Source organism: Mercenaria mercenaria, chromosome 17 (genome assembly GCF_021730395.1).
Source record: "Mercenaria mercenaria strain notata chromosome 17, MADL_Memer_1, whole genome shotgun sequence".
Lineage (NCBI taxonomy): Eukaryota > Metazoa > Mollusca > Bivalvia > Venerida > Veneridae > Mercenaria > Mercenaria mercenaria.
In genome coordinates, this window is record NC_069377.1 from 53699003 (window position 1) to 53726274 (window position 27272).

General features: G+C 33.5%; 1 protein-coding gene across 1 annotated transcript; it reads left to right on the forward strand.

The window, feature by feature from the left end:
- The first annotated feature begins 281 nt into the window (after positions 1–281).
- LOC123535714 (fibrinogen-like protein A) lies at positions 282–27145 on the forward strand. The gene is made up of 6 exons (XM_053527849.1): positions 282–605; positions 6083–6155; positions 7165–7332; positions 15710–15971; positions 18658–18692; positions 26206–27145. The coding sequence occupies exons 1-6, from the start codon at positions 390–392 to the stop codon at positions 26610–26612; spliced, it is 1161 nt and encodes a 386-aa protein (XP_053383824.1). The 5' UTR covers positions 282–389; the 3' UTR covers positions 26613–27145.
- The last annotated feature ends 127 nt before the right edge of the window (positions 27146–27272 follow it).

Here is a 27272-nt window from a genome sequence, read left to right on the forward strand (position 1 = left end):
AGTTTCTTTATCATAAATTCATTTGGTCATAAATATCAACATAATAAGACAAAAAACACGCCTTATCTATCCTTATACGTCCCTTGGGCTTTCCAAGCTAAAACACAGAATTTTTCAATAAATTATCACCGAGTGTCACTTCTTAGTTACATTGACATGCTTTATAACATATGCATTATTTATAATATGTTATTCTGGTTGACAGCATATGATCATACGACTACGGTTTTTAATTTTGTCTCCAGACTGAAACAGTCCCAGCCATGGAATGGATTAATATACTAGTTACATTTTCTATTTTATCAGAAAATATAGCTTTTATCAAAGGCAACACTTTGACTGGAAACGGTATTGCGGTCAAGTTTAAAATAACAAGCTTTAAAACTTGCATGTCATCTGATAGTGTTTTAACCAAATTGATCCAAGTCTCGCTTCAGCAATGTGTGGACGAATGTTCCTCAAGAGCAGGCTGTCGAGCAGTCAACTATTTCAGACATTTTCATTTGTGTGAACTACTTCCGATTGATGACGGAAATCTTTACGAAAGTGGAGGTAAAAGTCATGCATGTGTGTTGGTAAAAAAGGCTGATATGGATCTTCATGAGGTAATTTAATTTTGTAACATAAAACTAATCGCTTATTTTAGTCCCCTTCCGGTGGAACACCGGAGGGCCCTCCGTCCGTCCGTCCGTCCGTCCGTCCCTCCGTCTGACCGTCAGCAAATCTGGATCCTGCAATTACTCAAAAGGTATTCAAGCTAGGTTCATAAAACTTAATATGTGAATAGAGGGCAATATGTAGATTATGCACGTACATGGCTTATGCTTGTAGGTCATTGGGCAAGGTCACTATTTAAGGTCAAGTAAAATTGTTTCTGCCCCATAACTTTTATATACATTGGAGGATAATTTTAGTACTACACACAAACGTTCCTCATGATGAGACAATGAGTATTAAGCAAACTTACAATTAATATATATGTTACAATATATAGTAACAGAAAAGAATGTGTTTTCACCAGGTCATTGCTTTCACGCGCTGATTATCACTTGTGAACGGTGAACACATGCGCGTGAAATCAATGGCCACATAAAACGTCATCATGGTCAGTGCGCTTTTAACATGGCGGGTGATCGTATATTATTAATTTCAATGTTTTTCATTAAGCTAAATTCCAACTGTGATTCCTTTTCATTTCAAGTCTTGTATGTAACCTTAATTGGTTACCCTGTCGAGTACCTCTTGCAGGATTCAATGGTAGTTGGTTCCTTTAATGATTACTAAGAAACATGTAAACTAACAGCTGATCTAATTGCTTCAGTTTTCGACATTCGTGATTTAAAAAGTTTCAGGTTTCTTCTCAGTGAAAATGTTATGACTGCTTTTCATAAACAAAGATCTACTGCTAAGAAAATTGCTGTTTTTTTTTTTTTTTGTTTTTTTTTTTCATGGAATGGCTCAAATTATGTGTTGTGCCACATTGGTAGAATGGCGAACTATTTGACGAATTTTGTAGATACATAAATACGAATTTACTTCGCTCCTTACCATCAAGGAAGTCTGTAGTTTATCTAAATGTGAAAGAATAAGTTAAGTGCACTCACGTATATTTTCCCTATATTGACCGCATGTTGCTTCCGGGTACGACTAAACACAGATTTTGAGACAAAACCCCTACCCTAAGCTATTTAGCCATTGAAAACTAGCGTCAGGAGTTGTAATTACTCCCCTTGAGTAGTGCAACCAAACATTTACCGGAAAGAAGTTATTAAAGATTTTATAATGTAAACAAACCCCTAAACCATTTTACCATCAATATTTTCCACTCACGAATGCACTCAATTCAGGTGATAATTGTTGATATAATTGTAAATGAGAGGCCCCAACAAAAATCATTTTTTCAAGTTGTGTAAACAGTTTAGAGTTGAAAATTAATGTTGATATCTGAAGTTACCCGCTTACTTTGTTTACAACAATAAAAAAACACCTTATAATTTGTTGAAGGTAGTTGACGGAAATCACCAAATAAAGTAATCTCCATATCCTTTTTCAGCATTTATTCGGGTTTTTTCCCCATGGAAAGCAATTATCGTGATAGTTCCATCCAGAGAATGTTAAATTGCTTAAAATGCATTGCAGAGAGTCATTACTTATAAGCTACCTTAAAATGTTGTAATTACAACCACTACCTTAAAACATTGTAATTTTAGTGTTACATTATTTGCAGCAAAGTACTCTATGAACAGTAACAGAAATGCTTTAAAATGACTAAAGCGTAAGAAACACTTTCAAAATGATTCATTGGAATGATGAATATAACCAGTCTAAACAAACGTGATACCAATTTAACTTTTTTTTGTAATTTCTCATTGTTTGATATATACATTTTACATTTTAATATATAAATTTTGTGTAAACCAATGTATCATCATTGAAAACAAAAAATAACTTTGGCTAAAATATCAAAACTTAATAACGTTTCTTAATGTCGTAAAATTTCTTTAATGGAATTTATGCATTATTTTACTTTATTTTCATGCACTACTAAACTTTTTATCAGGGCCACACTACAACTTATAAAATAACTGTCAGTGTAAATAGAAAAAGTGGAAACTCCACAGGTCGCTCAACACAACAAAAACGAAAATGTTGCAGGCTCGGTTTGATTGAGCCTGTTCATGGACAGTAATGGAAATGCATGCTACCGTCCACGCCCTCTAGCCCCGGGTTGAGCAGAACTCAACATTTACACATGTTAAAAGTACAAAAAACAATTTAGAGACATCCGCAGATGTGTTCAAACGGCGGTGCACATGGAACCTTCAATGCTACACTAGTGTGTAATTCCATGAAAGCGGCGTATGGTCCCCAGTTAAATTAATAGGTTTGCCCTAAACGAGAAAACAATGAGCAGAACTAAACAAACTGGAATTTAGAAAGGGGGTCTGAGGTTATGGAGCCTGCATAAGCCATGAGAAAAGTGTGCATGTTGTATATTGAATATAAAGAGATTTTAACAAATATAGGTCATAATTTGTCTGCCTGAGTTTTTGCGAAAAGAAACTATTTGATTTTTCTTTCACTTTTGACCAATGTTCTATGCTGGCTTCAGTTTATTGGTCAGTTCAGAGTTGTTCCCCTTAGATTTTCTAGGGTAGGTACCATCTCTACAAAAATATTAATAACTTCTGTTCAAGTTTCAGTGAAACATCTACATGATACATCCATCATCTTTATTTTTATATATAATTATTTTTTTCGTAAATTATCAAGTAACTTTAACTAACTCCTACTAACATGGGTGTATGGAGGAGCTTTTTCCGTTTAAGACAGGTGTAGCAACGTTTACATATATTTGATGATTTTATATTGTGCATGTATGTTGCTGAAACTATAATAAAGCATAAAACAATCTTCTGTATGATAGTCTATCTATATGTATCGGTACTGATTGTGCATACATTATCCTATGTAATAATTATAACATTGAATAATAGTTATCTATGCTTAAATCGTACTGTTAAATTACATTAAATAAGTATATCATGAGCAATCTAAGTACGCAATAGTTCCTACTTGGTTTTGATATATTCATGTAAGTGATTAACGCTACTCTCTTACTAATTTAAACTTTTAATATTTCATTTCAAGATTTTTTAATGTCCCAAATTAACAGAAAAGAACAGAACAAAACAGAACATATAGTTTATTTAGACTTGAGCACAATACTCATCATCATAGCAACATGATAGAACAAATTGTAAACGTTAAGTTAATGTTTGAATTTTAACGACACTTTTTGTGAATAAGTAAATTACGATCATAGTTATTCCTTGATTATTGAATACCATTAACTTTTACCAAATGTATCATATTGTAATTTAACAATAATGCAATTAGCATTTTATACCCAAACGTTATAAAATGGTTTGTATCATTATAACAAATATAGGTATTATTTACACGTGAACTATTCTTTTTTGTAGTATTAAGAAGCAGGTTTTGGCAAAATTTTACCATCAGTAAAAGCAATTTCATTACATAAATTCATAAAATTAGGTGCCGGAACTCTGGCTCTTTCAATCATTGTATTTCTTATGTCATTGTACATATTATATTTTTTATACATTCTAGCAGTACATGAATCTCATTCTCAAGTATAGAAATGTGTGATATCTCGTTTTGTTCTGTTTTCAGTGAGGTTTTATTATTTGATATATTTATTTGATTAGTCTAAACTGTCTAATATATGTTTAATATGGGTATTTTGAGTACAACGTAACTTGTAACATTATATTCCAGGAACGGTATGAGGAACATGACTGAAATTATATTAACTTACAGATTATAGATCAGACCATTCAGATATGTTAAATATTTACAATGAATGTCACTTAAAATGTCTCTTAAAATGAAAACATCTGTTCCCATAAAATATTAAAGTATTATAAAGCTTTTACAGGTAATATATTTCCGTAACGCCCCAACGCCCAGATATTAGAACACTGGAATACGCTTTACAGACATTGGACTTTTTGAAATCGTAGTATTATTAGTTACACTGCTTGTTGGTGACAGGATACGGGATATACGCTGTCGAGGAAATCCATATCAGGCTCGAGCCTGATATGGATTTTCGAGACAGCGTATATCCCGTATCCTATCACCAACAAGCTGTGTAACGATTTTATCTCGCCGACTACCCTTTACTTACATGCTATAATCTAGTATTTTGTAAATTAACAAAGCTACTTACAGTGCAGACTGGAATCCTGCAATCATTTGTTTGGTCACCATGTTTTGTTTATAATTGATTTACACTAGTCATAAAATGCAAAATGATCTGTATTTTGATTAAATCACAAAACACAAAAGCTCATTTACATAGGTTATGAACTGGTTTAGATCAGAAACTTTCTGTTCCAACCTTTCGAAAATCACCAGATTTCACGATGTCACAAATGTCTTGAAACTTCGGCTTTCATCCTGTTTCATGTTAAATCATTTATCTTGCACGTAGATTAAATGATCCTACAACAAACTGCTGAGTAACAAATATATCAATTCCATTGCTTTACGATAATTTAACTTAAAACAAGATTTCAACGTCCGTGTCTCCCATACAGAGTTATTATGCTTTTACGCTTGTCAAACTTCACGAGCCTAAACTAAGTTCTAAAGAATGAAAACGGCAAGAAAATATTAAATTTACTCTCGGAAACGACACTATCGCTGGAGCTAATTATTAATCTGACTTGACTCAATTATGCCAGCGATGCGGCAGCCATTTTGTTTTAATCAAAATTCATATCTGAAGTGTACTAGCAGGATATGAAATATATCCTGTCTCCACCTGACGCCTATTGACCAATAGAAATGCAAGACCCAGAGGGGAAGTCTTTACGCGCCATATAAATTTATACACTCCGGAGCGAACTAATCGTGCCATATCCATACACTGACCGCTACATGGTCAAACATTCCAAAGTCTGGAGTAACGCATCAAAAGCCTAGTGGTATAGCCTCCGCTCCGAGTGATATTTTGCATGGTCTATTTTCACTGATAAAATGTTCAAGTATACACTTTTCAGAATAAAATGAAAAAAATGTATACGAAAATCTGGAATTCGCACAAGGGTCAATAAACAAGTTTTCATGACAAATTTACATGTGCTTGATATTAATATATCGTTACTCCCTGGCCAATGAAGTGGCAAGTCGTTAAGTTTAAGGGGAGAAAACGTTTTAGCATACAAAACTGATGAGAATGCGATCAATTATGCCCTGGCTGAATTACGTCAAACGCGACTTAATGATTCCCTATTGTATTTCTGGTATTTTTCCTAGACTTTTATATTTCGTTAGCATTTATTAGCATATATTTATGTTAAAGGATAACCCCTACGGAAATATTTTGTGTAAATATAAATATATCTTTACTTACTTTAATATTAACATTGATTTTTTAATAACAGAAGTAGCTTGCAAAGTGCATTTAAGTGTAATTAATGGCTATAAACCATAGAGCAATAGAATATATCTATGTTTCTTGTTCTACAATTCATTATTTCTATTATAACAGATACAGACGACGTGTACCTGTGCCACGAGGGAGTCGTGTGATCTCGCATCTCATGCAATATGTAAAATCAAAGGTACTGTGCGTGAAATTGTTTTGTGATATCAACGTTGACTTTTAAATTAAGCCCATGCAGCAACACCGGAAGGTTCACGTCTCACATGAAAGTAACATATATTTATATCAATTGTTCGAATCCACAGTGGTGAAAGGCTACTGATTTGTGAGACAAACGTATTTTGGTAGGACTAGAATTACAGACATTTCAAGTATGCATGAATTGCCCCTTACTTTTTATTATGAGTATATATATTAATTCTTCAAACAATTAGTTTAAGATAACATTAACTTTGTTTTATGTGAAAAAAAACAAAGAAAATATCAAACAGGGAATGCCATGTTCCAAAAACGCAGCCTCCCCAAAACGAAACCCACAGCACGCAGACGTGCACACTACAAACACACACACACACACACACACACACACACACACACACTCGCATACAAAGCAAACACACGAGGACAAAACGAACAAATAAAGGAACACAGTGGGGCACCGCCTTGGAACGGTCAGTGGCAAAAACAACACTGGGGAGCTTAAACCGGTTTATGGTGCGCACCCAACCTCATTCTTACCCCCACCGTGTTCCAAAGACACGGTCCAGTGTAAATAAAAGTAATCCCCGCCAGGTGAATCTCTAACACTTTTACGGTCACTTGTTATTCTGTAGAACATCTTCACACGCATTCGCTATAGTGTTTTATTTGGTATTCATTACTGAACTTACGGATACTAACAAGAAAAATAAAATGTGTGAAGAGGATATTTGTCAAATGTACATGTGACCTGACTGACTGGTTTTGATAACAAAACTACAATGACTGTAAGGTATTATTCCGATTCAAATTAAACGGATAAACTTTTTGGTTGGTTATTACTGCTTATAACTTCAACAATTGTCTAACGGATAACATTTCGGAAATTAAATAAACGAATCCTTTCGACTACAATTGGGATACTATAAATATAGAGTAAATATTAAAAACATCTCTGGCGAATTATCACGCAGATTTGTTTTCTTCAGAGTGCGAACCAGTTAACTTAGAAAATGGACAGGTGTTTGGGAACATGCTTTCCTTGGGGTCTACGGTAACATTCGAATGCGACCAGTTGTACATAGAAGTAAATGGGAAGAATGAAGCAACATGTCTCGCTAATGGAACATGGTCATACTACCCTACGTGCAAACGAGGTAAGATTACTATTTAGACAACAAAAGCTATAAATGTAAAAAGAACCGAGATAATAAAAATGTAAAATAAGTCAACGTTAGCTGTTGGGCGTGAGAAGTGCTGCACGCTTCGTTACATCTTATGAACAGACTTGTTTGCGCACTCAGGTGGAATTCTTACGTATGTCTTAAATAATCGGTGGTCGAAACGTCGTTACGATTTAGAATAGCCATCAATTCAGGCGATTTGGCTAGAAAATCGCGATAAGTCCTTTAAAGGTTTGCTTTGTAACGTATACCGCCCACCTGGTGCGCCAGTTATTTTCTGGAACGATTTTAATATTTGTATAGAAAATGCATACAACGTTATGTCTAATTTGTTGACTTGAATGAGGACCTATTAAATGCTTATCTAAACAATTTAAAACAACTGGTTGTAGTTAACAGTCTTGAAATTGTTATCCAAGAAGCGACTAGGGTTACTGACAGTTCATCAACTCTTATTGATCCCATATTAATATCTGATGGAATTGAACGTGTTTACAGCGGGGTAACTGACGTAGAGAGTGGAATAAGTGATCATAAAGTAACGTTTTTATATATAAAAATATGCGATGAAAATATTACATGTACTCGTAGAAAGGTCTGATATTATAAAAGAGCAAAATTAATTTCGAGTTATTAAACAGTTTGATAAATTTAGAAAATTAGAATTTTATACAGTCAAATACGGTATCTGTTCATGATGCATGTTCTTGTTTTAATGAGGTTTTCCTTTCACTAATGTCACGTTGTATTCCATCTAAAGAAATAGTGATCCGTCCACGTGATAAACCGTGGTATGATTCGGAAATAAGAAAGTACTCTAAACTCAGAGATCGACATAGATCTAAAGCAATAAAAAGTCAAAAAATTATAGACTGGACTAAATTCAAATCACTTAGAAATAAAGTTAATAATCTCAAAAAGTCTGCATAGGAGAAGTTGTTTTAGTAATATTGAAGAAAACATTGCTGAGGCCAAGATAAATAATCAAAAAGAATATTGGAAACACTAAAAACAAAGAAAAATATCAAACAGGGAATGCCACGCACCAAAAACATAGCCTCCTCAAAACGAAACCACCAACACGCAGACGCGTGCACCATACACACACACACACACACACACACACACACACACACACACACACACCCAAAGCCAACACATAAGGACAAAACGAACAACACACACGTACACAAAGCCAACACATAAGACTTATTTAGTAAAAACAAATAAAAAGTCGGAAATAATACCCCCACTGAAAAAAAGGTTAATGATGACAGTTCAGAACAATTTTACTTTACAGATGGTGGTAGACTAGCCATTAGACTGATAATAAATATATTTCTACATTTTTCCCTTTTTTTGACGAATTCAGTTTCATAGAGACAAAAGCCAGTCTATTTTAGAGATTTTCACAGGGGAATGATGTTGAAATTATGATATTGGACATAGGATATAGACTGGCTCAGTTCACTACATTTAATCATAAAAATGTAAAAAAATATATCATAGTCTAGGAGCTAGTCTAAGATGTTGGTAAAGCGACATTTCTTAATGATTACTTCGTATCTGTTTCGAGTATTGATGATAGAAATGTAAACCTTCCAGAAATGCGAAAAAGAACTGAAAATTCATTATCCAATATCATTACTACAGAAAATTATATCATATATATAATATCTAATCTTGAGGTTAATAAAGCAGTGGGTTTTGATTTAATTAGTCATTTATTTATTTTTTTATTTGGGTTTTACGGCGCACCAACACAGTATAGGTTATATGGCGCCAAACAGGACTACAAATTTTGGTTTCACATCTCATATACATCGAAATAAAAACATGAGGTATGGAATCAAAATTTGCATACCTGCTGGAATCACAGAGTTACAGCAAAACCAAGTTTTGAGACCCTATTAGTCGCCTCTTACGATCCTGCAAGGGTAAGGCAGTGGTTCAAATTCTTTTCATACACAGATCGTCCCAGAACCACATGGGGCTTAAAGTTTTGAAAAATACTAAATATTGGATAGCCAAACATATATGTTTACTCTTTAATAGGTCTTTAAACGAAAGTATTTTTCCTAACATTTGGAAAAAAAGCCATGGTAATGCCACTCTTTAAGAAAGGTGATATTCATTCGGTTAGCAATTATAGACCTATCTCTCTCTTAAGTTATGTAGGTAAATTGATGGAAAGAACGGTGTATAAATACGTATACAATTATCTCCACGAAAATAAGGTACTTCATTCGTATCAGTCAGGTTTTTTGAAAGGATCAATTAATCGACATATATTATCAAATTACTCAATCACTAGACTCGAACACGAATACTTCCATAGTATTTTGTGATATTTCTAACGCATTCGACCGTGTCTGGCACAAAGGTTTATTATTTAAATTACAAGACAATGGAATCATCGGTAATGTTTTTAACTGGATAGAAAATTATTTATCAAATCGTTGTCAGAATGTCTTTGTAGGTACGTCTCAATCAGATTTCAAGACCGTCATGGCTGGAGTTCCACAGTAGTCAGTGTTAGGTCCCTTGTTATTTCTCTTTTATGTAAATGATATTGTTGGCATTTTATTGAGTATTTCCCGTCTATTTGCTGACGATATATCTTTGGCATGTACAACAGCTAATGTTGCAGATTTAGAAGGTATTTTAAACCATGACCTGTTAACTGTGTCTCAATGTCATCAGTGGCTTGTAGATTTTAATCCAAATAAAACAGAGGCAATTATTTTTTCAAACGTAATACCACACAATGTTAATCTTACTTTTGATAATATACCAGTTAAATTTGTTAGTGATCACAAACATCTTGGTGTGACTTTAAGTAGCATTGGTAAATTGCATAAACACATTGAAAATATTTTACTGTCCGCTTCAAAAAATTTAGGCACAATGCGCAAACTGAAATTTTCATTGCGCAGGAAATCTTTGAATCAAATTTATATATCGTTTCTCCGACCATTGCTAGAATATGCAGCTGTCGTATGGGATAATTGTACCAATTTTGAAAAAAATAATCTTGAAAAACTACAAAACGGAGCCGCAAGAATTGTAACTGGAACAGCGTGATCAGTATCATTAGAAAATCTCTATAAGGAAATAGGATGGATATCTCTGTCCGAAAGACGGATATATCAAAAATTAATATTAATGTATAAAATAAAACATAATATGGTCCCAGAATACTTAAGTAATTTATTTCCTAATGGAGTCGGTGACAATAACCCCTATAACTTAAGAAATAATGAAGATTATAAAATCTTAAGAAGACGTACCGAAATATTTCCTAGTTCATTTATTCCATCTTCTATTTCATTGTGGAATGAATTACCCGTTAAAACAAGACAACTAGAAAGCCTGTCAGCTTTCAAAAAGTTATTATTGACCACACGGTTTAAAGCGCCAGAAGTACCGGAGATATATTCCTTTGGCGAACGGAAGTATTCAATTTATCACTCTGCAGCAACTTGTGTTTTAATCATTTAGCTACCGATTTTAGTTGTAGTTGTGGATATAATTTTGAAGATTGTGAGCACTATCTTTTTCAGTGTCCTAACTTTATAAATCAAAGAATAGTTATGTTTCAGTCAACCAAAGACTATCACCTTTTAAGCACCGATACATTACATTTTACTTCTTTATCAGTAAACGATAATATTAACATTTTCAGAAGTGTTCAGAAATTTATTAAAGATACAAAACGTTTTGAGAATTGAAATACTAGATAGATCTACAGTGACTTTTGTGTCCAAATTCAGCTAGATTTAGTTCTGCAACAACAAGACCACAATAAAAATCTTCAAAGCAAAAACTAAAATATCAGTATCACGCGAAATATAAACATTATGTTGTACTTGATCTATTCCTTCTTCTCTCTTTCTCTCTTCTTTCAACTTCAATTATATAAGATTTTGCATAGCTTTATGAATACACATTTTTTATCCGAATCTCATGTAAGTGAAATTTGTTAATGGGGAGGGTATGTAATAATGTTGAGAGAATTTGTTACCCAACCCTTTTGAATATTATGTTGTTAAGTTTTGTATTTGAGATGTAAATATTATTAGTCACTGGTAGAAACCGGCGACTATATTTGATACGCTTTAGGATTCTGCAGCTGGTAGGAGAAGTTATTAAAATGTGACAATGAAAATGATATTGTAAATAAAAGAAAAATATGCAGTTAATGAAAGGCTTACATAAAGGAATTAGGAGCTGAAAATTGCATAAGATTTTTATTGTTTCAAAAGATAGCTTTTTCAGGAGAATAGGAAAAAATGTATAAAGAACTTACCCCTATCCTATTCAGCTGTAAATAAAGCGGGCACTGACTGGCTGTGTCTTTACCTGTGGCTAAGTCACGCTGTGTATATGTAGAATAATTATACTCGTACTATTGCAGACGAAAAAAAAGATCTACATGAGCGCATGCAAGACAATGGACTGTCTCTTGTCTGTAACACAGTTTATAAATGAATGTCATTAAATTCCATTATTTTATTGTCAAACTATGGGCCTTTCATTAGAAGATATATAATATAATTTGTCGAAATGTTTTGGTTACAAGAAATCTTTTGCATTTATTGTTTGAAAATGTGAAAAATATATGCCGTCGTAGAAAAAAGATTAATTTTAGGTAACTTTCATCAAGGATACGACGTTTTTCAGTCTTTTATTTCAACGGCATGCAATGCACCGCAATAGCAGTTATTTTTTCAATCCAGTCTTCAAAATATTAGCCGACAGTTTTCCGGCGATTTGATGCTCTGCATCAAAATTTTACTTGTATATATTGATATGCAATAAAATATGTTAAAACCAACAGACTTGATCAAACCTACTCTATTGTTGTTGCTAAGTGTCGTGGAGCGACCATCCTGTTACAAAGTGTCGTGTAGCTACGCACTGTTGTAATGTGTCATGTAGCCGCCATTCTGTTACTGAATGTGGTGTAGCGGCCGTTCTGTTTCTAAGTGTGGTGTAGCGACCGTTCTGTTACTATGTGTTGTGTAGCAGTCGTTCTGTTGCTAAGTGTCGTGTAGCGGCCGCTCTGTTGCTAAGTGTCGTGTAGCGGCCGCTCTGTTGCTAAGTGTTGATGCGGCCGATCTGTTGCTAAGAGTTGTAACGACCGTTCTGTTACCATGTAGCCGCCATTCTGTTACTGAATGTGGTGTAGCGGCCGTTCTGTTTCTAAGTGTGGTGTAGCGACCGTTCTGTTACTATGTGTTGTGTAGCAGCCGTTCTGTTGCTAAGTGTCGTGTAGCGGCCGTTCTGTTGCTAAGTGTTGTAGCGGCCGCTCTGTTGCTAAGTGTTGTAGCGACCGTTCTGTTACTATGTGTTGTGTAGCAGCCGTTCTGTTGCTAAGTGTCGTGTAGCGGCCGCTCTGTTCCTAAGTGTTGTAGCGGCCGCTCTGTTGCTAAGTGTTGTAGCGGCCACTCTGTTGCTAAGTGTCGTGTAGCGACCGCTCTGTTGCTTAGTGTTGTAGCGGCTGCTCTGTTGCTAAGTTTTGTAGCGGCCGCTCTTTTGCTAAGTGTTGTAGCGGCCGCTCTGTTGCTAAGTGTTGTAGCGGCCGCTCTGTTACTAAGTGTTGTAGCGGCCGCTCTGTTGTTAGTGATGTAGCGGCCGTGAAAAGTTGCACTTTACTTGGACTTAGTTCTATTATTATTTCTTCTCTTTAGGAAACCTGGATTCAGTATTCTTTTTAAAACGGAGTTTCGCTTAGGCCAACGCGAGGGGAGAGAAGTTAGATACTCTTTTCATTACCTTTTATCAAACTGAGTACCTTAACTTTCGCTTTGTTCTTGGACTTCTGCACTTTTGTAGATGAACATTTTCATAATTCCCATCGACACTGCATATTAATAGTCAATAACATTTCACGTTTCACTTACTTGTTTAGTTGTTGTTGTTGTAGGCCATTAGAGACATATTTAACGATTATATGATCGTGATTTACTTAGAAAAGGTGTAAGGTTCCTATATATTGAGCAAGAGTGTACCAACATTACTTGATGATATCTAGTGACGTGGCAATGTAAACCTCTTCATGGTGATTTTTCCACGATTGTAATCAAACTACTTCATATTTCTAACAGTGTAACAGTGTTGTATGCTAAAAATACTTGTCATAATTCGGGGAACTCTTCCAGGTTTATTTTCATTCAAGAAATTGTTTATCTAATGCATGACATGCAAAAACCCTTGGTTGAAGATTCATAAAGAGACAGGCGCCGGGCACCGTTCATTTGAGAATGGTATCCGGTCCTTAATTGGCCGGTTAATATGGACACACCTTTCCTGCTGGACCTTTAGCCATTGATCTGTTGCATGTCGTGATCACACCCCTTACTCTTTTTTTTTTTTGCCAAAATTGAACTTGATACCTGTTTGATTTCCGATGCCACCTGATGATGATAGTGTGTGTGTGTTTTAAATAGGTTTAAACCTTGTTTACTCCCGCCATTTATGACCGAATGATATAATACTTCCATCACGTATCCTAGACATCTTACCGTACTTTGGCCTAACGACGGGAAAAAGTACCTGTTAATCTGTGGTCACTTCATGATAGATAAAAAAAACAAGCGACAGCGTCGGTTATATGTAGCTATGGTGATTAAAACGTTCTGTGAGGTTCACCTATAAGTGAATACATGACCAAAGTAATGAAAGACTGCGAATTACAGTGATAGATTTTACATCGCACTGTACAAATAAGGCGGCTTTTGGCAACAATGATCTACTTTATTTTGGAACAACCCTCGTACATTTTTTCAACAAAATACTTTTATTTCGAAGCGAACAATTTTGATATATTTTCATCTAATCTAATTGCCTTAGGGTGTGGCAAAATATTTGTAATATTTGCATATGCATATTGTACAATTGATTTGAACTGTCAAAACATGTTTCTGGCTTTCATGTTAATTTTATATAGGCGTAAATAGAATATTATGAAAACCGGGAACATGTTTTGACTGGTCAAATAAATAGTACAATACATTATTGAAATTCAGTTATCAGTTATTGAAGTTGTAAATACTGAAGCATGAAATACCAGTATACTTGGTTTTAGATTGCAACGAGCCCACACAACACATTAGTAATGCAACGCTTAGCAATGGCAAGACGTATGAAGGTCAAAGCAGAACATTCGTATGTAATGCAGGATTAATATTCCCTAGTGGAGATAATGCCATGAAAATAACGTGCAGGTCTGATGGTCAATGGTCAACCATGTTATGTCCAACAGGTTAGTAGTTCTTAATAACAACATTTATAAAGTGAACGAAAGAATAAAAAATATAATTACACCAGCCACTGTCCAACCTGCAATGACCCATTGTATAAATAAAACTTCCCCTCAAAGCAATAATGGATATTGTGGAATGCTAACTAGATGGTGTCAATGTATAGTCTTACGATCGGTCAACCAGATGGGCATGCGGTCAGTAGACCTGTTGAAATACTTGTGCACCATTAGAGGAAATTCCAGTATGATCATGTTGACGCGTACATATGCGTGACATTTAACTTTCAGAATTGGTCAAAGCACTGAAGAGTTACGCGCCCTTTGACTTAAACAATTTGTATGCTGGAATTATTCGGGCATGCAACATTGTGGCATGAACTACTTCAAGAGTTTTGAATTAATTGTAATAAAATGTCATGTACATGATCAACATGAGGTGTTAAATATGCATGAAATAGTTTTCAAGATCAGTTAAGCCATTACAAAATTATGCGACATTGGACTTTAGACATAATGAGAACTTACTTCCTCTACTAACAAAGCGGTATTGTATGAGGTGTTAATCACATTAATTGATGTATCTACTTTTATAAATTTTAAACATTTTTGAACTCATACCTTATGCATGTTTTTACAGTAAATGCTGGGATGAAAATTTTATCTTGCATACCGGAGCATATATTACATTTATAGGTTATTAGCTTTGTATCGGGAAATATGAACGAGTTCTTCAGCCGAAATATTGCGCGACTTTAGGAGCGCAATATTCTTCCGCTGAAGAACGAGTGCATATTTCCCGATGCAAAGATAATAACCTTTTTATTACATACGCATCTACACGTATAAATACCATGTGAATATCATAAATATATTCAATAGCCTGAATAGGATTGACAATACTGAACTAAATAGAAAAAGATAGTGCAACAACACGCACTCAATTACGTCACGCACCAAATATAAAATTCAGGCGTTAGTGTATGGGAAAATATTGACGTTTCAGGTACCAGTGTAACTTAACGGGGAATAGAAACGAGTATGTAATAATTATTAATATTCGAGTGTATAATTGCTTTCTTATAGAAACAGATGGAAACAAGCAATGCAATGGTTGCATACTCCCAAGAGATTGTCAAGACAGACAAGGTCTTAATGATTCTTCACCAACAACACTGTATGACATATATCCTGTAGACAGTGTTGGCTTCAAAGCGCGTTGTGACATGGACACGCCCCCTGGTGGATGGACCGTGATACAGCGCAGAATATCTGATAGTGACTTCAGAAGAAACTGGGAGGAATATAAAGAAGGGTTTGGAAATTTGAATGATAACTTCTGGTTATAGTAAAGGCCTTTTATGAAAATAGGGGAAAAAACTCGCAAAGAATTGATTTTTGGTGTAAGCATTCTAAAAGACGTATGTAACAACATACTAAAAGTATAGAAAAGTATCATGGTGCAAAATGCATTTTTTGGGGTAAAACGTTAAAAAATATAATTGAAACTATGAATTTCTGGAATCGACCCATAATAATTTCATTGTTTTCATTAAGAAAGCGAAATTTTGCATGTTAGTAAAGAATTATAACACAAAAAAATTTAAGCTCAAAATTATTTAAAAAAACCAAGATGGCCGCCAAAATCCAAGATGGCCGCCATTAAATTTTCATTATACAGGAAAACCGTTTAAGTATTACAAAAACTTCAAAACGTGTGAAAGATGACCAGCATCATAGAACATAACATACATTTTCTTTCAAAACGCACAAACTTCAGTCTTAAACAAATTCAAGATGGCCTCCCGATTCCAAAATGGCCGCCACAAGATCATTTAGGAATACATACACTGAATAGGAAAATGGCTCTAAAATGGTTTGACTGAAAATATTTTTCTTGCATCAAACATGATCCCCGGTTTTATTCTGATTTTATTCAGGACTGAGATATTCTTCAAGAAAATGTAAGTACAGACACTTAAAGTAGGTCCAGATGTGTTCTGAAGCCATTGGAAATATGACAATTTTATCTAGAATAAAGAAGAACAGCTATTTAGTGTGCTGTAACATACAAGGGCATATTAATAAAAAATGAAATCTGGCCGCATGGGAAAGGTTTTCTTTGACTAGAATTAATAGAAAATGATAACATTATTGCAATTTGCGTTAAATATTGATACAACACAAAAATATCACATTTTTAATGTTTTGGTTGTACAGTATTGTTTCTCAAAACTATTACTGATTTCTAGTAGTCAGAGGTACAACCAACATATTTAACAGTTACTGCTTAAATGTGTTATTTGTATACAGATCCGAGTAGAAAATTACAGAACAGGGCAAAAGTAGGCTACAGTTATGAAAACTGATTGAAAATTATGTTGTGACAGCTATTTTTGCCAAAATTTTGACGAGTTGTCATACGTTACTGAAATTACCATAAAACCTTAGACCCTGTTGGTATCAGACTATAACCTTGTGTTTTTTACATGCATCTGGGTTGTTTGTACATTTCAAATGAAACTGCACAATGTTAGAGAAACAAGTTTATCTTATAGGCATAAAGACACTAAATAGGCAAATGGCGCGAAAAATGGTAGTCGCATTATGGCGGATTCATATAGTCCTCGATTTTATTTTTTGCTCTGTAGAACTATTTTCCTTATTTTCTTTTCAATTATTGCTGAAATCACATGACAAATCTATGCTTGACATGTTGGTAGCATTTTCATAATGAAATGATAACACTACAGTACTTGTCATGTATACTTGACCATACACCACCCTCTACAATTTAAGGGTCTCATTCTTTAGCTGATTTAAAAATTTGCAGTTTAAAAAATGTGTGTTTGACTGAAAATATTTTTCTGCATCAAACATGACTCATGCTTTTTTCTTTTTCTTTATACTTAGTATTTGACAATATTCTGCAAAACAATGTGAGTTATAAAAATTTTAAATAGGTCCTGATGTGTGCCACAGTCATTGGAAATATATGAATTTTGTAAAGAATAAAGAAGAACGGCTATGAAGTGCGTTATAAGCTTTATCAAGAACATAAATTGATAACATTTTACAAAAAAATATGCTTTGCAAAAGCAAAGAAACCTATATCATAACAACACTTCCACGTAGCATATATATATCAATACTATGTATGTCAAATTAGAGTTATATGACTCAGGAGAGTGCCTATGCCTTTAGTATCTTAAACATTGTAATGGGTCCAGTCACTAAGGTGACAATGTCTCAGACTAACTGACAAACTATGTAGAATGTCCTTTGTTAAAACACGTAGAGCTAGTGAAACCATATACCTCATATATATTTTTTTTCTCTGACTATCTCGCCTAAATGATTTGTGTTCCAATATTTCATAAATAATTGCAGTTATCAGTTATCAGGGATATAAACTAGCTATTTTTATTTAGGGACCCAGACTGTCAAAAATAAACATGTAACATTAGGTATATAGGTATTTTTCTCAAAATTCAGGGGCCCAGCCCAAAATCTATATAGCCATGGGCTACTGGGCCCCTGCTAATTTGTATCCCTGGTTATGAGCTAGATAATTTCAGGGATCAGGCAAAAATCACTCAATGTTTCAAACTAACAACCTTCAACTAATGATAATCAGCTCAAACTTCTATAGGCTGGGGATGCTATATTTGATAGGTCTTTTTGTTGAAGTTCCCGTCAGACAATGTCTTTGAACGGACAACATACAAAAATAGAAAAAAAAGGAAACTCCACAGGTTGCTCAACACAACAAACACGAAAATGTTGCAGGCTCGGTCTGATTGAGCCTGTTCATGGACGGTAGTGGAAATGCATGCTACCGTCCACGCCCTCTAGCCCCGGGTTGAGCAGAACTCAACATATACACATGCTAAAAGTACAAGAAAATAATTCAGAGACATCCACAGATGTGTTTTCACATAGATGTTCAGCCGATGTTCTCTTACTTGAAGTTGCAACTCAGTATGATTGCCCTGACTCTTGGATGCTCAGTGTTTATATGCTATAACATATAGCATTAAACCACCATATTGGTTGAATGTTGAACCCCGTCTGTGAGCTGGAACTCTCTTACTGACTCAGAAGATTACAAAACCAAACGTCTCTGTCTCAACTTTCAAATGCTTAGCCTGTATTTGCTATCGTCTATCCCGTAAAGGTTTAATTTCTATGTGCTGGCGCTAAAGCTTGACACCTAGTTACAATACTGCAACTCTTTTTTTAGTCTCAAATCTTCTTTTATGTAATTTATCTGCCATTTCAGTGTAGCTGCAATAGCTCATTTAAGGTACTTGGATAAATTATAAGTTGAATCTTCAATCGCTGGATAGAAAATGACTTCACTGTAATCTGTCTTATTAACTTACCTAGCAGAGGTGTATTTTAATTGCAGCTATAACTTGTTTCTGATAGGTCCAAATTCTAACATATTTTACACAAGAACATGATTACTTGCTCTAATAAATAGTTGGTTCCCTTTACTATTGTATATAACATCATGTGTGATGATGAAATAAAGTTATCACTGTAATTAACCACATACAACACACTAAATAGCTGTTCTTCTTTATTCTATATAAAATTGCACGTATTTGCAATGGCCGCAGCACACACCAGGACCAATTGAAAATGTAAAATGTCTGTAACTTACATTTTCTTAAAGAATATTGTCAGTTCTGAATAAAGATATATAAAAAGTTGGGGTCATGTTTGATGCGGGAAAATATTTTCAGTCAAACACTTAAACTACAAAATTAGCTAACAATGATCGAGACTCCAGATTGTAGAGGTGGTGTATGATTTAAGTATACATGGCAAATTCTGTAATGTTATTATTTCATTATGTAAAGGCTACCTACAGATCAAGTATAGATCTGTCATGTGATTTCAGCAAGAATTGAAAAGAAAATAATGAAACAAAACCTGAGGACTATTTGAATCCGCCATTATGCAACTATCATCTATTTCGCGCCATTTTTTCTATTTAGTGAAAACAGAACTGTAAACAATTTCAATGTAATTTTTCCCAAAAACATGATTATCAGATAGGAAATGATCCTACTAAGAAAAGATGGGAAATGATCCTACTAAAAAAACAAATACTTGTACTCATATGTGACGTCGTCTTTGAAAACCGGTCCAGATGCGGCATGACGTAATATCGAGAAACGACGTTTAAAGTTGCGCCAAGTTTACGCGCGCAGCTTTCTTACACATGTTTTAATTAGCAAAAGTTTGACCGTTAAAGTACGACTGCTTGTTACATGATTGATAACAGCCAACTAGAGAAAGAATATTTAGACATCAGACCTGTAAAAAAAATAGTGGTATTTCGCCTGAGGCAAAATATTTCGTTCAAAATCAGTTGTTTCCCCTTCAATATGTTTCCGGTTTCGGATTTTATCAGGGAAGCGTGTGAAGTTTACTTTTGTTTATCTACCTTTTGTTCAACGATGGAGGAATCTGAGACTTGTAAATTATACTGTTTAGTGATTTGGTAAGTACCGTTTATAAACAGTTGTTAATGTAGATTCTCTAATATATTTGAAACTTTCACTGAAATAAGTCTGTCTTTTACCCGGAAGTGAATCCAAAACATAAAGAGGGAAATTTATGAAATTTATCTTGTGGCCACTAAACACAGATGATTTCACTATGCCTGTGTATTTAATACAAAATGGCCAGTTGGGTTATCACAAAGATTATTGAAGGAAGGCAGCTTCTTACTCAGGTGACCAGGATTCAATCAAATTATTTCATTGTCCATAGACTAGTAAGCATTATTTATGGAAAAAAACAATAATAAAAAGTCAATATACATGTAGCTATGATAATTAATAAATTTGATGCAGACTTATCGATGCCGGCCTATGTCAGATGATTTCTCGAAAATTCCCCTCTCACAGTAGTAGCCGATGTATTTTAAAAGGAAATATGTAGATGTCCAGTAAGTAACCGGACGCCTACCCTGCATTCTAGCTGTCCGGCAACAAGACAACTAGCATCTCCGCTAATGTTTTCTAGCTGTTTGGCGATCTTTTTACATATGAATACTGTAATGAATAAATTTATTGTATCATATTTTTTTTGCATAAGTCTGAATATTCACCTGTAAGGCATATACAATATTTTAAAATGATTACCGACGCCTAGAAACCCCTATAGGATAGGATAGGCTAGGCATCCTGTTACCGGTCGGCTAGAACACTGGCTAGGTTTCTGGTTACACGGATGTCTAGACACTTCCGTTTATAAAATGGTAACTGTTTTTGCTGTGGGTCTCATAAGTCATGTTATTTCTGTCTGGTGACTACTCACTTTCCATTATTGTTGATTCAGAATGTTTTGTAACAGGATGATTGTATATGGATAGTGGGAATTAATGCCATATAATGAAAATCTTTTTATTTTTGAAATTTTGGAGCCTTGCTGTGTGTAAAACAATTTATGATCCTTTAAAAAATAGATTCATAGTATAATAACTTTTAAAGTATTTTGTGGTAAGTTAATGAAACCTTTCAAAATCACATTATTAATTTAGTAGTGAGTTTTTGATTTTTAGTGATGTTTACGGTACATGTAATGTATCTTCTTTCAGATAATATTCCTTGTTCCTTTGATGGTTCATTCCACTACAGCTAGTTCATATACCCTACAACAGCCAGGAAATTGGTCTGTTAACTTTAAGATCTCAAGAAAATGTAACATATTTTGGATGTGCTTTGAGGAATCAGGTAAGTAACATGCAGCTAAAGGCTCTTATTATAGTTTTAATGCAATATATTATTTATTTATACCTCTGTCAAGGTTTTGTTTGGAGCCAATACAAAATAAGTCTACTTCTACACTTATGATTTGTACAATGTATGTACATGAAACTATGACTATTGAATGGCTTTTAAAAACTGACAAAACTGGCATTATTGAAATTTAATTTCAACAATCTGGATTTGAGGAGGATCATTGGTGTAAAGTTTTCATTACATTAGCTATAGCCTGGGAAAAGTTTGTGGCACTCAATAAGTACATGGATAATTTGAATGCTTAACACTACATGTACATGTGTATAAGTTGATATCTCATTAAGTTGTAGAATAGTTCTAAATAATAGGAATTTTAATTTATTATTTGAAGTAAATCAATTAATTGTAATTTAGTTTAATTGTAAATGATTATTTTCAGATTTAATTAACCCATTCTTGACATAGACATTGTTATGTGATTGATTTTTTTAACCATTTTATTGCACCAAGAATATGGATTAGAATGAAGACTGTAAAGGTTCCTGAGATACATGAAGATAACAGATACTTTTACCAAAGACTTTTAATTTTTTTTCAGGAAGGCGGGGTGTTTCCTCTTGTTTATGAAAGCAACTCAGTTGGTTAAGGGGCAGACAACTTGTGAGCATGGTAAAATCACTACCTGTGTTGGAAATTCCATTTTGACAATGCTGCTAGCTAGAAAAGAAATAACATCTTGCTGTGGTATGGTCTGTGGAGAGTTTTACTAGGTAACAACCATTTTTGATTGCTGTTAAAACAGTGTATACTTTTAACCCTTAGGCTGCATGAGGCAGCTATGTCTGCCTTTGCAACCAGTGCAGATCAAGATCAACCTGCATATCTGTGCAGTCTGATCATGATCTGCAGTGTTTGATACTTAGTTCAGCAAATTTTCTATTAGAACCCCCTATAAGCTATTAATGGTACTGTCTCTTTTTAAAAAGATGGAGTAGTCCATTTTACAAATTTAGCAGGTTAAGGTTAACAAAATAAATGCAAAAAAATGTGTTTTAGAACATCCTATTTGCAGTAACCAAATCTACAAACAAAGTACATTTTATATACTGACAGCACGCTGTTGTCAGTCTGTTTGTCAATATTTTAGAGCATTGGTTGTAAGAATCATCTATTATCAAATAGTGATAACCCTGCTTTTATTAAATAAAGTGACTCCCAGGTTAATTATTTAAAATAAAATGTTTTACTTATTTGTTACAGGATATCACAGATCGATTGAATATTCAACAATGATCACAGACCATGCAAAGTTTGAATCTGACTTGCACTTTTGAATTAGAAGAATCTGTGGAGGAGGGTGAATGCTGAGACCTTAATAATACATGATATTGCTGACACAGTGTGTCAGTCATCAAAGAAATATCATAACAACACAGTTGGTCAACAAAGATTTAAATCCTGTCACATTCTACCAGTGGAGAAATATCTTATCACAATATTTAAACTTTTGAAGAAGATAACCAAATATTACCACTTTATCATGTTTGCAGAAACACCTGGATTGTTAGTCTTAAAAGTGACAGTACAGTTAACTTACTAAAATCTACTCCCCCTTGCCAAACGAACATTATTGACATGGATGACACAAGCCTGACAATGGTACCTGTATGAACTCATAAGAGAATAGTATTTGTCTGAAAAGTCAAAGGATTCTGTTTGTCCCAAACCACTTGAACTGAAATTGATTGATGAGGATTTTTCTGAGAACTGAAAAAGAAAGTGAATATAAAAGATAGAAATTGTTGATGAATTCAAACGTTTTAATATACAACACTTTAGCCTGTTTTGCTGTTCATCATAGATGTGTTTAGCTGTTAAGGTTAAACATCAAGTAAAGGTTGTAGTTTCAGTTACCTACATTAAAGTATTGGCTGGAAATAAATATTTACTTTTCACCAAGCTTGTAGCAGTGTAACCTTCATCAAAAGTTAAGCTGTTGTGTTAATTATTAAAGTATTTTTAGAAAAGGAATTTAGTATGTATGTTGCCATGGTAACATAATTCAAATTATATTTCATTGAAATTATAGATTTGTATTTCAATAAGGATCTACAGTATATAATGTAATGGTAAAAGAATGTTCACTTTCTTCAGTATTGTCAGTTATAACTAGCCAGTGAAAAAACAGATTATGAGGAAAGGGATGACTGAAATGTTTATTCTTATGATAACTACTTTTGTTACAGAACAGGACTGTTTTAAAGTTTTTATGTGAAATTTTCAGATTTCTTTCCTGAATACTTGTACTTTCAAATATATAATTATTAGAAATACTTTTTAAAATAAGCTCTTGTTTTTAAGCATTATTGTAGGAAAAGGGAATTTAAAACATATGTCGCCATGGGAACACAATTTTCTTAGACTATAACAAAATATGGAAAATTTTAATTAGCTGTACTTTCTAGTATTCTAGATAAGTATAAAACAATAAAAAATCAATAGTAATATATGTTTCATTTATTTCAAAATAGTAATTTATTACCAGCAGGTAAAAGGCAAGTTATGAAGAAACAATGACAGAAATGTCTTATTCTTATAGTTATTACTCATGTTACAAAACACTGTCATAAAACAAAACATTTTATTTTTTTGAACATGGAATTTTGAGATAATATTTTTGAATACATACCACTTTATAATATTCAAGTTATCTGAAACACTTTTCCAAATTTAGCTCGTTTTTAAAGTATTATTGTAGAAAACAGAATCAAATGCATATGTTGCCATGGTAACATAATTTAATAATGTTTTTATAGAAAATGTGAAGGACTTTAGCCAGCTAGATGTTTGCACTTTAAGTGAATATCTAAATATTCTTTGTAAAAGAAGATTCATTTATTTAAAAATAGCCAGTGATTACCAATAAGTGAAAACACAAACTGAAGAAACAACGACTGAAATAGTTTATTCTTGTGGTTATTTTCCCTTGTTATGAAATCTGTCATAAAACCAAACATTTTTGATCTTTTCACATAAAATTTTCAAATTTTACTTTTGAATACATAAACCTCTAAATATTCAACTTATAAGAACATTATTTTAAATTAAGCTTTTATTTTTAAGTACTATTGTAGAAAAAGCAATTTATTACATATGTTGCCATGGGAACGCAATTTGAATAATGTTTTCATAGAAAATATGAAAGATTTAAATTAGCTGTAAATTTTCTGTTTTAAGTAAGCATCACAAAATAAAATTTCATAGTAATAGAAGGTTCTTTTTTTTCCAAGGTAGTCATTTATTACCAGCATTGTAAAAGACAAGTTATGAAGAAACAATGACAAATCTATCTTATTCTTGTTGTTATTACCCATGTTACAAAAACATAACATAAAACCATACATTCTTAATATTTTCATGGGAAATTTTCAGTTTAAATTTTTGTAGATACATGTGCCTTAAAATATTTTGCTTTTTAAAATCCTTATTTCAAGCGAACATGTTTTTTTTTTAAAGTTTTATCATAGAAAAGGGATATTAGTATATTTGTTGCCATGGTAACACAATTTTAGAAATATTTTTATAGAAATTGTTGTAGATTTTAATTGATTATCATTTGTGTATTAAGAAGGGATCTTATTTATATCATGCAGTTGTAACAAAAGATATATTTATTTTCAGAATTGTTAGCCATTACCATATGTGAGAAATAAACTAGAAAAAAAGGATAACTGAAATGTACTGTTTTCATTTTTAATATCTATGTTACAAAATCTGTCATAAATTGACAATTTTGAAGATTTTCATCTGAAATTTTCAGGATTTATTTCTGAATGATTATACTTTCTAAATATGCAAAAACCTGAAAATGTCAAATTTCCTCATCTGGACCCATTTTCTCAGTCATGGTCACATATATGTTTTGTTAATAAATAAGGAAGTTATCGCTGCTTAACGACAATTTCTACTGCTGAATGACTCAAATATTTTGTCTGTATACTTCACTATTGCACCGTATTGAATCTTCTGGCAGTATGTTTTCCATCTTAAGCTGCATATAACAATTATCAACTTATTGTATGTAAAAGCAATGATATGAGCAACTTGACATAAAATCAATGATAATTCTGGTTTAAGGACGTAAAGCTAGAATTTGTGCGAAAATTTTCCCAATAACAGAATTTCTTCAAACTTGGATATTGAAGGACAATCATCTAAGAAACAAAAAAATGCATAAAAATCAAGGTCACCGGATTCGAAAAAGAGTTATCTGCCCTTGAAAATGGCATTTCCCCCAAAAATGACGTTTTCAAGAGCAGATAACTCTTTTTCGAATCCGGTGACCTATGATTTTTATTGCATTTTTTTTTTGTTTCTTAGATGATTGTCCTTCAATATCCAAAGTTTAAAGAAATTCTGTTATTGGGAAAATTTTCGCCCATCTCATATACAGGGAATTCTAGCGTACGCCTTTAAATGTCGTTTTTTTATGGCGGCCATATTGGATTTAGGACGCCATCTTGCTTTTTTCAAAATTTCTAATTAATCTACGTTTTGTACAATATAGTAATCTAATGTTGTGCCAAACTTGGATCTCTTAAGATGCATAATTCTGTTGCTATGGGTCGATTCCAGAAATCCACAGTTTCATTTATTTTTTTAACATTTTTACCCCAAAATAGACATTTTGCATCATGATACTTTCCTATACTTTTAATATGTTGTTACATACATCCTGTAAAATACTTACACAAAAAATCAATTCTTTGCGAGTTTTTTCTTTTATTTGGCATTTCGGCCATAAATGGCCTTTACTATTAGGCAATGACAAAATATGGAGATTAACAAACGGGGGACATTACAAATTACGAGTTGACCTTGTAGATCAGAACGGAGACAGGGGCTATGCAGAGTACAGTTCATTCTCCATCGGAGATGAATCTTCTAAATATACCTTGAGTATCTCAGGACATAGCGGAACAGCGGGTGACAGCTTGATTGCCAGGCATAACGGAATGAAGTTCAGCACTGTTGATCAAGACAATGACATTTACAAATATGATTGTGCAGCTGTTTATGCAGGAGGTTGGTGGTACTGTAACTGTCAATCTTCAAACCTGAACGGACCTTATGGTAGTCAAGATTATAATCGAGGAATGACTTGGAAAGGTTGGAGAAATCCATCAGTGTTTATGTCATTTACAGAAATGAAAATACGACGGGGATAGAATGAAACTACAACGGGGCTTATTTGTAAATTTAGTTAATTTAAATGTTGATACAGGTATTTTAGAACACAATTCCGTGCTATATTTCACAATTTCATTTCGTCAAAAATCGATATTTTATCCAAAACAGCTTTCAACTCAAGGCATTACTAGTATCTGGCAATTTAGAGCTACTTGCCCACAGTTTGGATGAAACTTTTCAACATGTTCATTTCCAACAAGTTACACATAAGATGTATTACGTCACTGAAAAATGATAAAGTGGGTGAGATTAAAATTGGTTATTGGTAAAAACGCAAGAACAATGTTAATTGTCTGCATTATTTCAAAAGTGTTGCAACGGTTTACTATCTTCTGCACAATATTTTTGGTTATTTCTAAGAATATCTTGCAAAGCTCTTACGTCAATAAGTGTGTACCACTGGTCAATTTCAGAGTATTCACATTTTCACCCTTTTAATATATCTCGTATGCACAATGATTTTATGCAAATGATAAAACCACTGTTTGGGATATGTTGTTTCCAAAATAACGTCACGTTTTCAATCTTCTTCTTTCAAAAGAAATCAAATCTTATCATGTTAGATTAACTAAAAATATTTTCTAAGGCTTCGTAGCTCTCTATGGTGGTTGATTTAGGACATTTTCTTATGTCGCGTT

Coding starts and splice junctions, on each gene's coding strand:
- LOC123535714 (XM_053527849.1), top strand. CDS start 390: ATGTCATCTGATAGTGTTTTAACCAAATTGATCCAAGTCTCGCTTCAG. Junction 606..6,082: donor CTGATATGGATCTTCATGAG/GTAATTTAATTT, acceptor CTATTATAACAG/ATACAGACGACGTGTACCTG. Junction 18,693..26,205: donor TTGGTTGAATGTTGAACCCC/GTCTGTGAGCTG, acceptor CTTTACTATTAG/GCAATGACAAAATATGGAGA.